This window comes from Macrotis lagotis, chromosome 8, assembly GCF_037893015.1.
Source record: "Macrotis lagotis isolate mMagLag1 chromosome 8, bilby.v1.9.chrom.fasta, whole genome shotgun sequence".
NCBI classification, from domain to species: domain Eukaryota; kingdom Metazoa; phylum Chordata; class Mammalia; order Peramelemorphia; family Peramelidae; genus Macrotis; species Macrotis lagotis.
This window is the reverse complement of record NC_133665.1, coordinates 106,485,152-106,504,474: the sequence shown is the minus strand read 5'-3', so window position 1 is coordinate 106,504,474 and position 19,323 is coordinate 106,485,152. Positions and strand designations below refer to the sequence as shown.

Sequence of the window (19,323 nt, the reverse complement as noted above, 5' to 3'; positions counted from 1 at the left end):
AAATAATTTTTTTCTATTTCTTCTTACATTGTAGTGATTTCTTTTTCATTTTTCATATGAAATATTTGTTTTTTCTCAGTTTTTAAAATTCATATTAGCTATTTATCTCTTGTTTTTAATATCTAGCTCCTAGTTTTAATTATCAGTTTAATTTTTTATTTTGCTTTTCTTAATTTCTTCTTTGGTTTTTAAAATATTTTGATGTTTAGTTAGTTTTCTAGTCTTAAATTGCATGCCCAATTCATTGATTTGTTTCTTTTGCTAAATTATATAAGAGACAAAAATTTTCCCGGTGGACTGCTTTAGCAACGTCCCATAAGATTTAGTATATCATCTCATTGTTAAAATTTTATGTACTGAAATTTTCTGATGTTTCTCTAATTTATTCTTTGACCCAACTATTCTTTAGAAGTTATTTAGTCACCAATTAATTTCCAACTCTTTCTTAAACATCCTTTATTACTGGATTTCTTACACAATCAAAAAATGATCTTTAGTGTTCTGCTTTTCTGCATGTTTGTGAGATTTTCATGACTCAATACATAATCAGTTTTGAAAAAGATTCCATACACATTTGACAATATGTGAATCCCTTTATCTTCCTAATTGATAATGAAAGATCTATCAACTCTAATTTTTCTAAAGTTCTATTTAGATCCTTGCCAAATTGGCTAACTTTCCCTTTGAGTATTTATATTCTTTTCTGTTTGATACATTTGCTAAGTATTGGTTACTTGTGTTACCTAAAGAGATTTCTTTGCTTATCTCCTTTTATCATGTCTACATTTGTTTGTAGCCTTATCTGACATAAGGGTTGCTACTCTTTATTTTCTGAGCTCACCTGAAACATAATAGATTTTACTCCACAACCTCTTTGTGTTTCAAGTGCCTTTTTTGGTGAGGTTTTTTTTTTATTGTAAACAACATATTGCTGAATTCTCCTTTTTTAAAAATTCATTTTGTTATCATCTCCTGTTTTAAGGAAACTTCATTTCATTCATGTTCACAGTTAAAACTGTTAATAATATGATTCACTACATCCAATCTGTTTTATCTTTTTCCTATGCTTGAAGCCACCCCGTCTTTGTAAGTAAGAAAGTGGCAAAAGAGAGGGAGTTTGATCTATAAATGAAGTGACCTAATTTTGCTCTTATCCTTCTCTTCTCTTCCCCTCATTCTGTCCCTTGATCACAGGTTTTTCCTCTTTTTCCCTTTATTTTTATGCTACCCTTTATTTTTGACTCCCCAACTTGGAGTTTCCTTAATTATCCTTCCTCTCTCTCTCTCTCTCTCTCTCTCTCTCTCCTCCTATTTCTCTTTTGGGTATGTTTATGTGGCAATCTTTGTGTGTTTGTCTATTATCAGTATATAATTATATTCAATATTTTTTGTCCAGTTTAGATGAAAGTAAGATTCATAAGATGGTATTTTCTACACTTGCTCCACTATATTTGAAGGACTCAGACTTATCATTTATCATTCTCTATACTTCACTACTATGCCTCAGCTGCCTTCTTTTTACACCACTATACCTTCTCTCATTGATGAGTTTCTTCTGAACCTCCATTGTCCTGACTTTGATATCAGGTTTCAGCTGCCTTCTTCCTTCCTCCCTGTGGTCACCTATCCATATTGTTAAGTTCTTTTCCAAAACTCCATTTTGAGGAAGGGCCCAGCCTAGTCCAGAATACTTTATTCTCTGGACTTTGCTACCATGCCTCACCCCAACTTTCAGCTCCCTTTTAGTCTTTCCTTATTGGAATATTAATTTCTTGACTCATGATGAAAAATAATATCTACTGTCAGAGAGAGAACTGATGAACTCTGAGTGTAAATTGAAATATAATTTTTTAAACTGTCTTAGTCTTCTTGCTTTTTTTTGCAACATGACTAATACAGAAATATGTTTTGTATGAATTCAAATGGATAATTGGCAACTGGCCTTTTCCTCATGATTTCTTAGAAATCTTCTATTTCATAAAAGATCCATTATACTCATAGACTTATAAGATTATACTCAGTTTTGATATATATGTTATTAGTTATAAGTCACTGCCTTTTCCATTTTGGCAAAATCACTCCAAGCTTTCCTTTTTCTCTGTGATTGTAGCTATCAAATCTGATATTATACTAACAGTAGCAACTTGTTACTTGAATTCTTTCTTTTTAGTTACTCATAATATTTTTCTTTGATCAGGCAGTTTCAGGAGATGATCATCCAGTAGATTCTTTCTATTTTTTACTTTTGCCTTCTGACTCTGAGAAATCTGGGAAAGGCAAATAGGAGGCCTTTAATAAGGGCTTATTGAATGATTAAAGCTCCACAGTTTCAGGCAACTCACATCATGAGGCTGAATCTACAGCACTTTCCTCCCTCATGAAACAATCAGTTAAGAACTTTCCAAGACTTAACATACCTTTCCCTAAAAGAGTCCATAGTATAGAATTCTTTTAGTGGTACCCTCTATATAATCTAATGTCACTTCCAAATCAGCAGTCCTTAGTTTGGGTCCATACCTGTCACTGTGTATGATGCTTAGAAAATAAATGAATTAGGGTAGCTAGGTGACGCAGTGGATAGAACACTAGCCCTGGAGTCAGGAGGACCTGAGTTCAAATGTGACCTCAGACACCTAGTAATTGCCTAGCTGTGTGGCTTTGGGCAAGCCACTTAACCCCATTGCCTTGCAAAAATCTAAAAAATAAAAAAATAAATGAATTGCTATGGTAGATACCCAGACATAAATATATAGAAAAACAAACCATTCATAAATGGTACCATGCTTCCACTGCTCATGTATAACTTGGTGTTTGAAACAGCATTGCCTTCTTTTATTCACTGCAATTGCATAAAATATAGATCCTCTCCACATAAGCCAGTGTTCACAGATTTCTCAATTCATATTTCAGTATTTAAAGGAGACTAAAAAAACAGGCTATCTAAATATTTAGGCTATTAATGTTACTTCCTTGTTTTCTACAACATTTGTTTAATGGATTCCTTAAGGCTCTTTACATCTTCCTTCTCTGTGATATAAAATGAAAAACTGTTAAAATCATTTGCTGCTAGACATGAGTTTCACATAACCTACATTTGGGAATTCAGTATAAACTCTGGAAAGTTACAAATCAAGTCAAAGAGAATTTGATTTGGAGAAGGGGCACCTAAAAGATCAAACCCAACCAATAATAAGCCTAGAGCTTGAGGGAAGCCTGGTTCATGGGTTTATTTGGAATCTATTTTATGATAACAATAATAATAATAATGATTGTCCTTCATCTTGGAAGAAGTCCACAATATCAGGGAGGTAATGCCATGACAAGCTAAGTCACCAGCCTTATTTTCTCCTCCAGAACCATCTGGGTCCAGTGGCCAGATGTGAATCAGGACTACGGGAGATAGCCTTGGATAATATTTATTTGCTTACATGTTGTTTTCTTCAGGAGGATGCAGATTCCTTGAGGAATCAGGGACTATTTTAGTTTTATCATTATTAAATGAATTTAGGATTGTATATGACACAATGAATCTCTATTACAAACACTATGAAGTTTTTAAAAACATATATTTTTCATGACAATTACAACACTGGCTTGCTTATATGTGTCCCTCTCCAAGCTTTCTCATGCACTTTCCTACTTGTTTTTTTGGTTTTAGTTTTTTTTGCTCTCAAAAAATTATTGATATGGAGCAGCTAGGTGGTGCAGTGAATAGAGCACTGGCCCTGAAAGACAGGAGTACCTGAGTTCAAACTCAATCTCAGACATTTAATAATTACCTAGCTGTGTGTGGCCTTGGGCAAACCACTTAACCCCATTGCCTTGCAAAAAACAAACAAATAAATAAAAAAACGAACAGGTAGATAAATAAATAAATAATTGTTGATAACACTGGGACGAGATATGCACAGTTTACTGACCTTGGAAGTATAGTTCCAAATTGCTTTCCAGAATGGTTGAATCAATTTTTAACTCCTCCTACAGCCTCTACGAAAATTGTCATTCTCCTTTTTTGTCACTGTTGCCAATCTGGTAAGAATAAGGTAGAATAAGGTAATCTAAGAGCTGTTTTAATTTGATTTTCTCTTAGTAGTAGTAATCTGGAGATTTTAAAAAGTATGGTTGTAGATGGCTTGCTTTTTTTTTATTTGAGAATTTCTTATTTATATCCTTTGACCATTTATATATTATGGGATTGACTTGTTTTTATTTATTCTATAGTTGACAATATTAATGACTTCTCTTTCCTTATCCTTTTTGCCACTCTATTAAAACAATTGTAACAATTAGTTCTTTTTTTTAGCTAAGGAACAATATAGTGGTCTCTTAAATCTACATGATTCCCTCTTTTGCTGCATTATAGAGTTATATTAAACAAAAAGTTAGGAGTACAATCACAATTGCTCAGAATCTCCAGTTGGGAAATTTCCTAACATTTAGGAAGAGGTTTGATTTACTGCCTTCATTTAAATTTATTAAGTTATTCCCACACTCTATGACTGAAGCAAAATTCAGATTATGAGAAATGTTTAGATAAAGAATAGAGCAGAGATAGATTAATTAATTGACAAGACCCAAGAGAGAAAACTGGGAAGGAGAAGACCTTTCTTGGAGTTTTCTTTGGCTCCCAAAGAAATGGGTAAAACTGATGACTTTTCAGCCTGTAAACCAAATAATCTTCCTCTCTCTCTCTCTCTCTCTCTCTCTCTCTCTCTTTGTTGCAATTTAACACTATCCTTTCTCTTTTCTTCTGTTTCCCTTGTGCAATTGAAGGCTGATAGCATTACTACTACTACTGCTCAAGCTACTATTTTCTCTCAATTTGTCCCACATTCAAATCTTCAGAGCTAAGTTGAACAATTTGGAAGTCAGAGTTTAATTGGGGAAGGTAGTTAAAAGCCCTCACAAACTACCAGGCAGGCACAAATATCTCACAAATAATATTAAAAAGGCTAGCAAATATTTCTCCTTCAACATATCCCCACTCAGATAATTTGGGCTCAAATTCTGGGAATTAGGATTCAGTTCTCTTCTTCTGCAACTTCTTCAGAGTTGGAAGGGGGCTTTGATCTAGGCCTGCCTGTCAAAGTCCATTTGAGAGGGAATATTGTAGTAGGAGGAATTCAACTGGAACTACAGCATGCAAAAGGTTGTTGGCTGTGAGGCCACCATTGAGTTGCATAACTTTTAGCCTTGGAACAATACTTTTTTTTTAGGTTTTTGCAAGGCAAATGGAGTTAAGTGGCTTGCCCAAGGCCACACAGCTAAGTAATTATTGTCTGAGATCTGATTTGAACCCAGGTACTCCTGACTCCAAGGCCAGTGCTTTATCCACTACCGCCACCTAGCTACCCTGGAACAATACTTCTGAAAGTATTAATAGGGGATATGTAAGTCATTGGTCTTAGAGTCAGTAAAGTTCAAAGACTCTTCCAGTTCTGAGATACTGTCATTATAGGATTTGAATTTGAATTTCAGTTCTGATCTGTGGCAATAGACAACCTAACCTCTTTGAGATTTGTACTATCTACATACTGGGTTAGTTATCTAAGACTTAGAATTTTAATGGAAATGGTGGTTCTTATTGAAAGGAAGTAGATTCAAGCTTAGAGAGCATTTAACAGCAAAAGGGTAACTCACTACTCCAAGTTACTGAGAGTGCTTTTCCCTGCAAGGATGAAATGACAAGATGGGACCAGAAATCAAAAGTACAAAGGAGTCTACAATAGACACAACAAATTTTATATGTCCAAAAGTGTCCAGTGGCAAGCCTAGTACCAATGATTGGTCAATTTTGCTCAAAATCATGAGACCAACTTTCTCAAGAAATATAAGATATATTAATTAAGTACATTTCCATGCTGATTCTAGGCTTCCATTACACAATGGGGGGGGGGGGGGGCTTCTGTCAATATCATAAAAGATGAAATACTTTCACCAAGTCAAATGGACCTAAGTTTTAGCCAGAGTTTATTCACAAGGTCATGAATTACAAGTAGTTAGTTCTTGTGTGATGATGAACAAATCATTTAACCTCTCTGTTTCTTATCTATAAAGCAGGTAGTTCTTATGTCACTTAGTAAAGTCACTGAGTAAACTGAAAACAATTTACTTTTAAGAGAAGAAACACAGTGAAATTAAAAGAACATTAGACTTGGAATCAGTAGAGGATGGTTAAAATCCTAGCTCTGCCAACTCCTATCTATTAGACTTTGCACAAGTCCTTTAGATTCACTGATGAGAAAGTTGATTTAATGAGTGAGGACCCCTTCTCAAATTCTAATCAATATCTTTCAATCTTTTGTGCTTATAAAGTCTGTATATTCCATCATAGGACTGTGAAGTGCAGATGGTAGGATCATTTGCACAATTATAGGAAGCTCGTTAGAGACCCTTCGCCCTCATCTTAATTTGTCTTGGTAACAAAACCAATTTTGGCAGAGGTAACTCGACTACATGAAAAGTCCTCCAGTCAAGCAAGTGACTATCTTAAGAGAACTTGGTATCTATATATAGCCCCTACCATCTTCTTCTGCCTAACTCAAGGAGGAATCCATTCATTATAGTCAGGGAAAATATTTTTGATTTGTCCAAGGACTACCCTGCCAGGGTGAAAAGTCAAAATATTCCCCCAATACATTCAGACAAACTGAATAACTCTGCCTGTGTTGTCCCACCTCCATGCTTTTGTTTACCCTGTTCCTTAAGCTTGGAATAGCCCAATTGGAAAAGGTCAATTCAAATGTCACCTCTTCCAGAAAAACTTTCCTGATTTATTTCATCAGGAATGACATACTCTTTTAGACATCATATGACACTTGGCTTTGTTTTTCTCTGATACACATAAGAATATCACCAGCTCTGGGATCACTCTCCCAACCACATACTCAGATTAGTTCCCAGAATGAGTCTAAATCTTCCCCCTTTAAGATTCTAAGGGAAAAGAGGGTTGGGGTTTCTATTACTACCACTCATGAAGTCCCATCCAATCTTCAGTTAATGCTTATCTAATATCTTATAACCATTTAATGACAACTAGCTCTTACAAAGGACTATTTACTGAGAAAGCAAAGCAAGGACTGAAACGCAATCTCTCTACTATATTAGTCTCTGGGTAGTTGATTCAGACTTAAAGTAATTGCTATAAAATATTCCTTCACTCCCCTTGTTCTCCACCAAGTTCACTTTTGAGAGTGGTGTAGAGGATGAGTTGAGACCTTGCTTGCAGGATGACAAACTCTGTTTCAATGCCAGTGGTTGGACCTTGGAAGGCACTTCTAACCTTTCAAAGTTTATAAGGTTGTAGTCTGGTCCATTTCATCTCTGGTATTCATTCACTTAAAACCAGGAAAGAATAATATAAAGAAGCAAAAAATATATAGGCACCATAGTCATGTGGTTGACAGATGAGATGAGGCATCCATGCCAACAGACTTCTGCCACCACAACTACCTCTACTCCTACCCAGAGGACAACAGCCTTCTTTCTTTGTACTCATTTGAAAGCCACTAAGAAGGAGCCAGTGTGTTTTTTCAAGTCTTTTATAGGCACGTTTAGTTCTCTGGCTCAGAAGTCAATTAAAAAGCATTTTATCATCATACAATAAGCCAACAGAAACAGTAAGAGAGTACCCATGCATTCTCTGAAGCAGAAAAGAAAAGGATTCCTCTAACAGGCATTTCTAGAAGTAGACTCACCAAGCCTCCACATAGCTGTGTAGCTGGCAGAATGTAGAGATACATAAGGATACAGCTTGCTATACAATTTATAGTATGAGCAAAAAGAATAGAGCATGTACCAAAGATTCTCTTTGGCCACTCCCTCTACTTCATAGTATCAGATACTATAGCTGTCTGTATTGATTTTTTATTTCCCATTAGATCATAAATTCCACAAGGACAAGAACCTGGCATTAACCCCATCCTTAACACAATACAGATTTATGGAATTGAATTCATTGAATTAAAATGTATAAGTTTGTTAACAATACCTATGTGTTTCACTATGCATTCTCTCTCTTATGATATCATGGTGGGATGGAAGGAAAAGGATTATTATCCTTGTTTGACAGGTGTGGAAACTGAGGCACAGAAATATTAATGAATTTGTTGGAGATTATCCAAGCCAGACAGTCATAGATTTGTGACTAAAATCCAGTGGGGGTTTTTTTTTTTGGTATTTTTTTTTTTTTAGGTTTTTTGCAAGGCAAATGGGGTTAAGTGGCTTGCCCAAAGCCACACAGCTAGGTAATTATGAAGTGTCTGAGGCTGAATTTGAACTCAGGTCCTCCTGACTCCTGGGCCGGTGCTCTATCCACCATGCCACCTAGCCAGCCCTAGAATCCAGCTTTTTGGAAAAAGCACTGAGTTCTTTCTAATTCTGGCTCCAACAAATTTGTTTGACCCAGAGCCAATCACTTCACTTTTCTATTTCCTCATCTATAAAACAGGATAAAACAGGATAATGTCCTACTCCCCTAAGAGGGCACTAATAAGAAAATGATTTGTAAACCTTAAAGTCCCATAAAAATATAAAGTTTAAAAATATTATTATCATATCTGGGTCTTCTTTTGGTTGCCTTTCATTGACCAAGAATGGAGTAGAGGAAGGAATGAGTAGACTGAAGACTTCTCGTTTCATGATCTGCCTTTTCAAAGAAACCAAGAAAAGTAATCTCCAGGAAAAAAAAGGAAGCCTTGTATTTGCACTTGCTGCCATCTATGAATAACACACTACCGCAAATCATTGCTTGGGGCAGAGAGTGGAGCCATTGGAAAAAACTGCCCCAGACCAAACTGAACACAGGGGGAGACACAGGACAGGCTGTCATTTGCTGATGGACCTCTTCCTTATAAAAACCCTTTATATAGGGAGGGGTTAAGTCAAAGAATCAATGCATGTTGGCGCAGGAAGGAACCTTAGTCCAACTTCTTTGTTTTACGTATGGGGAGATGAAGACCCTGGGAGAGGAAGAGACTTGTCCAAGGTTACACAGTTAATTAATAAGCAGTTTCATCAAAACTAGAGCCTGGATCATGTGACTACCCATCCAGAGCTTTTTCCTGACAGACCACAGCTGGTTCTTCCCTCAGTGCCTCAAAGACTTTGTTTGCTGCTATGTTGTGGTTACATTGGATTGGCGATAGGAGGAGATGAAACAAAAAGACCAAGTAGGAAGTTATTAAAATAGTCTGTGCAAGATGTGATAACAACCATCTGAGCTAGAGTGACGGCCAGTGAGTAGAGAAAAGGAGACAGGAGGGAAAGATGCTGTGGTATCAAAAGAAGATTTGGATATGCTGGTTAAGGGGAAGGAAGAGTCAAAGGTGTCTGACTAAACCTCCCCTACCCCTTACAGAGGACGAGGTAGCAAAGTGGGGGTGACATATCAGGGTTAGTCACCAGATGGCACTCTAAATTCAAACTGTACCAACAACAATCTATTACACCTAAATGTACCTACCTCCTACCACCAATTCTGAGGCCCTGGCTTGTCCACTATGTGAATGATTTGTAAACCTTAAAGTCCCATAAAAGAAGATTGAGGTAGGAGATGACAACAAAAGGGAAAAAGTACTCCCTCTCTCTTCAGGCATTTGGAATGAGGGTGTTACGATGTCTGGTACAGCCATACCTTCTCTCCCAACAGACAAGTCAATTCCAGTTTCCCAGTTTCCTAGTCACTACACTCAACTCCCTCCTACATAAAGGATTCATTGCATGTGCACAGTCAGGGAGAGAGAGAACAGATAAATGAGTCCACTTGTCCTGACAGGCTGGACTTGTCCCAGATGGTGATGGGACTCATTTTAGCCCAAGGGAAAGAAGAAAATAAAAAACAAATCCATTTTAGTTCTGCCTTATAGAACATTTATCTAAAACCAATGAAGCAAAACCACTAAATTCTATTTCTATTTGATTCAGCCCCCAGATAGTTCTTTTGGGTTTGGAGCCCTGATTTCTATATACAAATATCTGAACATTTGGGATAGCTGATGCAGTGGATAGAATTCTGGCTCTGGAATCAAGAAGATCTGATTTCAAATCTAGCCTCAAACACTTACTAGCTGTGCAACCCTGGGCAAGTCACTTTACCCTGTTTGCCTCAGTTTCCTCATCTGTTTGTTGACTGCTGTCCTTATTCTTTTTTTTTTAAAGATTTTATTTTGAGTTTTACAATTTTTCCCCCATTCTTGCTTCCCTCCCCCCACCCCCCACAGAAGGCATTCTGTTAGTGTTTACATTAGTTCACATTATACGTTGATCTCAGGTGAATGTGCTGTATTGTCCTTTATTCTTTTTTTTTTTTTAGATTTTTGCAAGGCAATGGGGTTAAGTGGCTTGCCCAAGGTCACATAGCTAGGCAATTATTAAGTATCTGAGGCCAGATTTGAACTCAGGTACTCCTGACTCCAGGGCTGGTGCTCTATCCACTGCGCCACCTAGCCGCCCTGTCCTTTATTCTTGAAGAGGACCAAAATGACACTACTATGTTGGAATCAAGGTACAGTGTATCCAACCAGATTGATCAGACCAATATGAAGTCAGAAGACTCCACCACAGGTCAGGCATAAATAATCCATGTGAATACCTGGAGGGGAGATACCTCTATATTAGTAAATCTCATGTTTCTTTTGAGTTACTGCAATTCTACTTCATTCATAAAGCATAGTGATTTCTTTAATGCAGGCACACTACAAGTAGAGGTCCTTTGCCAGTGTCTCCTATTGCACAAAATTGATTCCAAAGTTCATCAGAGATACTTTGGATGTTCTTATATCACTTTTTCTGACCTCTAGGTGAACACTTACCTTACATGAGTTCTCCATAAATTAGTCTTTTAAGCAAACATACATTTGGGATTCAAACAATGTGGTCAGCCCATTGAAGTTGTGTTCTCTACAGGAAAGTGTGAATACCTGGCAGTTTAGCTTGAGAAAGGACCTCAGTGTCCAGTATCTTATCTTGCCAGGTGATCTTCAAAATTTTCCCAAGACAATTCAAATGGAAGTGATTTAGTCTCCTGGCATGGTCCTGGTAGACTGTCTAGATTTCAAAGGAATACAACAATGAGATCAGCACAATGGCTCTGTAGACCTTCAGCTTAGTAAGCAGTCTCTTCTCTCCCACACTTTCCTTTAGAGCCTCTCCAACACTGAACTAGTTCTGACAACATGTGTAACAATTTCATCCTCTATGTGTCTGTCTATACCTGGAAAGTATATTGCTAGGGTAAGAGAACATATCCACCGTATTCAAAATTTCTCCATTTGCTGCAAATGATGATTACATGTATAGAATCATGTGTGTTATATCCTGGCTAGTGGAAAATCTGTGTTTATTTGATGTTAATTGTTAGGCCAAAATTAACACTAGTAATAGAGAAACAATCCATACTCTATTACATCTCAGTTTCAAAATCTTCATTGAGTGCATAATCAACTATGACCCTCATGTTACTCTTAGCTTGTTGCCTTTGCAAATTAAATCTGTAAAATGAACTAGAGAGGAAATGGCAAACCACCAGTATCTTTGCCAAGAAAACCCCAAATGGGCCTACAAAGAGTAAGACACAACTAAACAACACTTGAACATTATTTCTCCCAGCAGTACTTCCTGCATCTACAAATAAGGCAACACCAGATCGAGTCAGGTTTTATCTAGATAGCAAAAGAAATTCAAATTATTTATAGAGAAATTAGAAAAACTAAGAGAGCTTTAGAGATCTGAAGAAGCTTTGAAAGCAGCCTCTGCCCAATTGAGGAGAAATGAGGGCTAGGGAAGAAGAGACTATACTTCATTATCTTGTTCCTCTTCTTGCAAATAGAAAGTGAACCATTGCCCCATTTTGATGACTTTGGGAGAAAACTGCAGCAAGGAGATTCCAGGCTGGTCCATTAGCTGCTATGACTCAGTATTCAGTTCTGTCATCTCTAGTCTCACAATCCAATTGCCATCCTCTCTTGAATCCTCAATTGAATGCTGGTATAACTGCTGCTGCTACAACCCAGTTGCCTTGTCAATATCATGGCATTCAACTCAAAAATATTAGTTCTATTTCTTGGGCACCACATTGCTCAATGTGTTCAATAGTCTCCTTTAGATAGATGAAGATAGAAAAATTCCTATATGCCAAGACTATTTCTCCCAGAATCTCATTCAGTTAAGCTCCAAAGGGGCAGCTAGAGCCAGTCCAGGAATTGGAAAGACTCATTTTCCTGAATTCACTTCCACCATCAGATACTTACTTACTGGCTGTGTACTACAATCATATTTGCCTTAGGTTTCTCATCTATAAAATGAATTGGAGAAGAAAATGGCAAATCACTTCAGTATCTTTACCAAGAAAATGCCAAATGGGGTCAGGAAGAGTTGGACAGGACTGAAAACAACCAAACAATAATAGCAAAAGCTCTGCAATCTTCTGTCCACCTGCATCTCCAAAGCATGACGTGTAGACAGCACTAGACTCTACAGTTTTCTTTTTTTTTAATTTTTATTTATTTAAGGCAATGAGTTTAAGAGTGACTTGCCCAAGCTAGGCAATCACTAAATATCTCAGACCACCTCTATAGCTTTCTAATTTCCTCCTTTCCAGATTATCTAAGGGTATGTGCTAATTTCCATCATAATCCATAGCACTCTTGGCTCATTTTTGTACCCATTCCATAGGATTCTTATCTCTAATTTTCTTTTCTTGGAATGACCCAATCACATATATGTCATAATGACACATTGTAATTGTGATCTTCTTTTTTTTTTTTAAGATTTTTCAAGGCAGTGGGGTTAAGTGGCTTGCCCAAGGCCACATGGCTAGGTAATTATTATTATTAAGTGTCTGAGGTCGGATTTGAACCTAGGTACTCCTGACTCCAAGGCTGGTGCTCTATCCACTGCGCCACCTAGCCGCCCCGTAATTGTGATCTTCTAAAAGGAGTATTTTGCTTTTCTTTGTGCAGCCCCAGATTTTTAAACAGACATTCTGAAATAATATAAATAATCCCAGATGGAATTCACTACCCTATTTTCTGCTCTCTGCCTATCTGTTGATACATATTTAAAACCTTGTTTTCATATTTTCTAGAAATATCATAAAATAATACTTTTCTACTCTAAAAATCCTTTTGACTTGACGCCTTTGGAAGGTGTTAGACACCTTCCAAGGTGTCCAAAGACAAAAGAACTTTCTTACTTGCCATCAATGGATGGGACAAGCTTGAGGGAGGTAGAGAATACGTAACTGAAAATTTTAGAAATACTAACAAATAAATAAAATTTTTTAAAAGGACATTCTTTTTAAAAGTTTAAATATTTTATTTGTTTTTCTAACTAAATACAATGGTAGTTTTTAACCAATCATTTTTTTTTTGGAAAGGATTAGAGTTTTACATTTGTCTCTCTCCCTCCCTTCCCTCCTCCTGATAGGAAACATTCTAATATAGTCTCTACATTTATAGCAATGCTAAACATAGATCCATATTGATCATGTTGTAAAAGAAGAATCAAATTCAAACAGAAGAAAAAAATTAGAAAAAATGACATAAGACAACTAAAAGAACATTCTTGCACAAAGGCTTAGCTTGGCTATCTCATAGAGCTCTATCCAGGGACCTTTTCTCATCTGCCTCTATACTATTTTATTTGGTGAGTTCATCAGCTCCATGGACTGAATTATCACCTTTACTCTGATGAGTCTAAAATTTTATTTAACCTCTCTGATGCTGACCTTCAATCTTGTATCTCCAACTACTTGTTAGATATCTCAAATCGTATGTCCTTTGGACAACTTTAATTTTAGCATGTCCAAAACTGAACTTGTTATCTTTCCTCCCTTAAATTCTCTCCCCTATTAGATTGTGACCTCCTACAAGGAAGAGGCTGTCTTTTGCTTTGTTTGTGTGTAGCTACAGTCCCAAAGCCCATTGGTCTGATCACTGGTGGAGATAAATGCTCTGCCCTCCATGAAGGGCAGAGTAGTGTTGGCCAGAGTGGGACAATTCCAGTCTCCTTTAGTTTTCTTTGGGACTCTTCAAGCATCAAGCTGCTTTAGATGCTTCTGGCTTCTAACTTCAAGAGTAGAGATGGAAGAGGTCACTCTCACTTCAGGTTGTGGAAGGAAAAGACTTTAGGAAGACATGAAAAGAGATAGCCTTCTCCATCATGTCTCTATCCACAACTTTCCACATTAGAAAGCTCTGGGGAAACTTTCCCTTGAGTGAGATCTGGTGGGTTTTTTTTTAGGTTTTTTCAAGGCAAATGGGGTTAAATGGCTTGCCTAAGGCCACACAGCTAGGTAATTATTAAGTGTCTGAGACCGGATTTGAACCCAGGTACTCCTGACTCCAAGGCCAGTGCTTTATCCACTGCGCCACCTAGCCTCCCCCATCCCTCTTTCTATTATTATATGTTCTTTTCTATGTATGTGTTCTCTTATTTCTGTTTTTCTATCCAATTTGTCTAAATGTGTTTTCTTATCTAAATTATATATCTCAGAACTGATGTTTTGCGGGAAGGGGATCAAACATTGTATATAAAACCAGTTGCTTGGAGCCTAGAAGAATCATTTTCCTCAGTTCAAATCTGACCTCTAGCTCTAACTAGCTGTGTGACCCTGTGCAAGTCACTTAACCCTGTTTGCCTCAGTTTCCTCATCTGTAAAATGAACCAGAGAATGATATGAAAAAATCACACTGGCATCTTTGCCAAGAAAATTCCAAATGGGATCCCAAAGAGCAAGACACAACTGAAATGACTGAACCAACAATCCAGGATTTCCCAAACCACACAACCCTTCCATGTAGCAGAATCAGAATTCAAATCCAGTTCCTCAAAGTCCAGAGTCAGATCTCTTGTCATTTAAATAAGGAGGATTTACCCATCCCCCACTGGGCCAGGCCTTGGCAGAGCCTGGAGTAGGAGCCAGGTCTCTGATGACCAAGTAGTGCTGTTTCTAGGAGCCTGACCTTGCCATTCTTAGAAGAGGGCTACGTCAGGAGAAGCCACCAGCCAGGTAGGAGCTTTCCTCCCCTAGGCCACACCCCTGAGCACCAAGCGAGGCTGCTGGGGATTGCAGGGCCTTGAGCAGCTCTTGGACTACAATTCCCACAATGCAATCTGGGGGAAGGTTGGGCCGAGTTGCTGGAAACTGACCTTTGGGAGGAGAAGTGGTTTTACACTGTTTTCCTGGCTGGGCTGGAGATTGAACAGGATGATCCGAGCTGCAGCAGTTCCAGTGGTGGCCAGAGGTCAGCAGTTAGGCAGCCACCATGGTCAGGGACTGGGGGAGTGAGGATTGCTGGGGCCTGGCATCCCTCGCTCAATAGGTGGGCCCTGTCTGGGCCCCTCCAGCTTCCGGGGAATCTGGCTAAGGGCTGTGCTTTACCTGCCCGCCCCCTTCTTGGAGCAGAAGCCAGGTGGGTGTGCCCACTCCTGTTTGTGGGCTCTGGGCTCTGGGAGTGGGGAGGGGAAGGCAGGGGCTGCAGCTGGACTCACCATCCACTGGCTCCACGGGCCTAGAGGGCACTTCTGAGGGAGGGAGGCAGGGGGAGGGGATGAGGCACACACCTGCCTTGCCAGGTGTGGGCTTCCGGGGTCCTCCCTTAGATGAACAGCACAGCTAAACTGAGGAGCCAAGGATCAGTCTTATTTGCCAGTTGAGGATTGATAGGGGATTCTGGCTTCTCACAAAGGTGAGAATAATAGGATTTAGAACTGGGAGTTTAGAGGTCATCTAGACCAACCTCCAGGATTGTGAAGAGGAAGTGACTTGCTCAAGGTTATACAGGTATCAAGTAGGAGAGTGAACATCTGAGATCAGGTAATTCAAACTTCATCTGGGTTTTTTTTTTTTTTAATGGAGAAGGAAATAGCAAAGCATTCGAGTATTTCTGCCATATCCAGTACGATTTCCACCAAAATTCCCAGCAAAGCATGTATCTTCAGGCTGCTGCTTCTTCCCCTCCTCCCAGGGAGCAGGGTCTGGGGAAAGAAGCTCCTGAGAGCCCTGGGATAAAGGGGCCATCCTGACTCCCAGAAATACCAGAGTGCCCTAGAGTCCATTCAGAAAAGGCCTACTCCCTTTGTCAATGAAGGGAGTGGTCCTCCCAGAGAAGGAGGCAGTGTCACAGCCCTAGGGCTGATCAGGCATGCCAGTCAGTATAGACTCACTGCACCCCAGTCCATGGCCTCACCTGAACCCCTGGAGGCCACCCCGCCTTGCTCCACCCTCCAGCCGGTCCCCAGCCAAGCAAGCCACCCTTCCTGTTAGTCTGGGACCTGCACAGATTCTTCTCCCCTTCCTCATATAGCATTACTTTCCTCTTCCATGGAATGAGATAGCTAGATTACCCCGGGGTTAACTTCTGATTCTTAATCTATGTTTCATATGAGGCGGCCTTTGGAAACCAGGTCCAAGGCTTTACATTATCTTTTGTGTGAGTTTCTACCCTGTAACACCCCTTCTAACAACAGCAACAAAAAAGATGCATTCTGCAAACTTTGTTGCCAGATGTAGAAAAAACATAGGGAAGGCTTTGTCCTGAGCTGTGAACCTTCCCTCTTTTCCAAGGATGAGTTGGGTTAAATGACATCTATGGCCTCTCCTAAATCAGGGATCTGGTGAGTTTTAGAGTTGAGCCCCAAAGTCAGAAGGTATTTGGGTGTTGTGGTGTGGAAGAGTAGGGGAGACAGAGTGTCTCTATATCATTCTCACCAGTCTATAAATACTTCTGCCAAATTTGCTAGAGGGGAAATCAACACATAATTATGAAGAGAATGGCCAAGTAACCTATTAAGTAGTATTTCTCAGTAGAGGGTTGGGGAAGGAAGATGAAAACGGTGGCAGGGAGTGGTGCAGGAAAGCTTGGAGCTCTCCTAGAAGAGAGTTAGCCTTGAAGCCATCTGCCTACCCCCTGAGCCATCTGGCAAGGCCCAGTAAGAACTGCAACCCTGGGGTCTCACGGCTTTAGCCTTAGGGATTTTATTTTTTTTTTATTGTGGCTAGGGCTGAATCAATCTCTTTCTCTCTCTCTCTTTCTCTCCTTCCCTCTCTCTCCCCTACCACCCCTTCTCTGTGTCTGTTTCTCTTCTTCTCTGTCTCTCTCTTTCTCTGCCTTTCTCTCCCTCTATTTTTAATATAATATATATGTTTGTGCATATATATAATATATACTAATTTCTATGTATGTACTATGCATGTACACACACAAACACATTTTCTCACTTTATCTTGTCAGAGATAACCAAGACCTGACCCTCCAACTTCTTTCTAAGTCCAGTACTTCTGTCATTAGTCATAGTGTGGTTAGCTAGAATTTAGTGTCTGCTAGATACCAGGCATTAGGGAAAGCGAATGAAGATACAAAGCAAAGTCACAACCAGTCCCTGGGTTGCTCATAGGCTAATGGGGGAGATATTTTGTTACTCTGTTGCATAAGATACATGCAAGATCAATTGGGGATAGACTCAGAGGAGTGTAGAAGGTGATATTGCAATGCCCCCCACCATTTATCTGTGAAGGAGTATATCCATTGTAGATACAACTCTGCTTAAGGGAGAACTTGGCCAAAAATTTAATTCTACTCAACAAAAGTGAGAGAAGTGGTCCCTGTTCTCAAGGGGTTTACTTTCTACTACCCCTCAGAGAATCAATGACCATGGTGGAATCATAGACTGTATTAGAACAAGTATGAGATAGAATGGCAGCACATTTTGTAAAGGAGGAAGGCTTCTTGGAGGAGGTAGCATTTGAACTATGACTTTTTTTTAAAAAAAGTTACTTTGTTTTTATATATATGTCTTTTGATTTTACATCCCTTTCACTATTCAACCATATAGCCTTCCATACTATGCTAAAATAGGATGGGAAAGGTATTGATGAAAAACAGCTGGTGGTTTTTTTTTTACTGGATCCAGGGTGCCATCTCTTATAATAAATATTTTTTTCTTATAATAAATATTTTAAAGCATCAAGAGAAAACCCTCCAGTATATTGACTATGATTGATAGCCTATGTAATATTCCAGATCCATAATTCCCATGTCTGCAATGAAGAGAAAGTAATTTGGAGTGAATCTTGAAGGACAATAGGTTCAACAGATAAAGACAGAGTGAGGTTGGAAATTTCAAGAATATGGGAAAAAAATAGAGAGCATCTGATGAGCTATGTTGGTAAGGTTTTCCAAACAAGTGATCACCAGTGATGTTAAGGAAAAAAGATTTACTCTTTAGGCTCTCCTGATGCTTCAGGCATTCTCCTAGCCTATGACAGTCTAGAAAGGAGATGGGCAACTCCTTCATGCAAGAAATTTTTAACAAGCAGGTCAGTAATAAGTAGATTTAGTACTAGATATAATTTTCTCTACATTGTCAAATAAAACTTTTATATTAGCCCCTTCCTCTCTTGAACAATAGACAATCTAGAAATTGTTAGCATATTATCTAGTATCTAGTATCTTAAATCTAGTACCGTCAAAAAAACCAAAACTCTCAAAAGAGTAGATAGGATTGAAAAACAACTAAGCAACAACTCTTGAAAAAAACCCATTGTACTATGAGTATTTTATTGATGATTAGCTTTAGATTATCTGCCTTAATTGAAGGAAATAGAGGCATGGAATAGACAAATGTGCTTTTGGGAGGGAAGCTGTATATGTAAGCTGAAAGGGCCCTTAGAACACAGAATATGAAAGCAAGAGGGTCCATAGAACACAAAATGTCAGAGCTGAGAGGGATCTTAGAACCCAAATCAGCACTTAAGAGGACCCTTAGAACATAGTACATAGCATGCCAGAGCTAGAAGGGACCTTAAAATATAGACGGTAGGGCTAGAATTTACCTTACAACATAAAATGTCAGAGCTTGGAGAAACTTTAGAACACAGAAGGTAAGAACTGGGACAGTCTTTAGAGATCAGATCCAATCACCTCATTTTATCCATGAGGAAATAGACTCTGTGAAGGAATGGATCACACAGAGAGTGGATGGAAGGGCTTAGACCAGAGCCCAGGTCTCCTGACCGTAAGTCCATCCAATAGAGTATCACATCCACAGCTCCATTTGAACTAGTTCTCAGCACAGTGCTTTGATAGTTCTTTCCCTTGTTGGTTTATGGGTACAGGTTAAAACGGGGATATGGCTGCTGATGTGCATAAGAAGAAACACTGGGAATCCACCAATGGTACCTTGGTTCCCTCCGATGGGCAGAGCTCAGAGCGGTCAGAAAGCCCAACTCCAGGACTGGCCCAAGGAACAGAACCAGGTAAGGTAGTTTCAACTCTAACCTACAGGCAAATCAATGAGGTCCCAGGGTATAAAGACCTGAAT

At 38.8% G+C, this 19,323-nt stretch overlaps 1 protein-coding gene across 3 annotated transcripts in view; it reads left to right on the top strand.

The window, feature by feature from the left end:
• The window catches only part of MON1A (MON1 homolog A, secretory trafficking associated), a 31,166-nt gene that overhangs the window by 3,140 nt on the left and 8,703 nt on the right, over window positions 1-19,323 (top strand). The window contains exons 1-2 of one of the 3 annotated variants that reach the window (XM_074197998.1): window positions 15,119-15,245; window positions 19,118-19,258. In XM_074197998.1, the coding sequence (XP_074054099.1) occupies window positions 19,132-19,258 (127 nt within the window). In that variant the 5' untranslated portion in view covers window positions 15,119-15,245; window positions 19,118-19,131. Of the gene's footprint in view, window positions 1-15,118; window positions 15,414-19,117; window positions 19,259-19,323 lie in introns of those variants that run through there. The other 2 variants (XM_074197996.1, XM_074197997.1) reach the window with 2 other exon arrangements.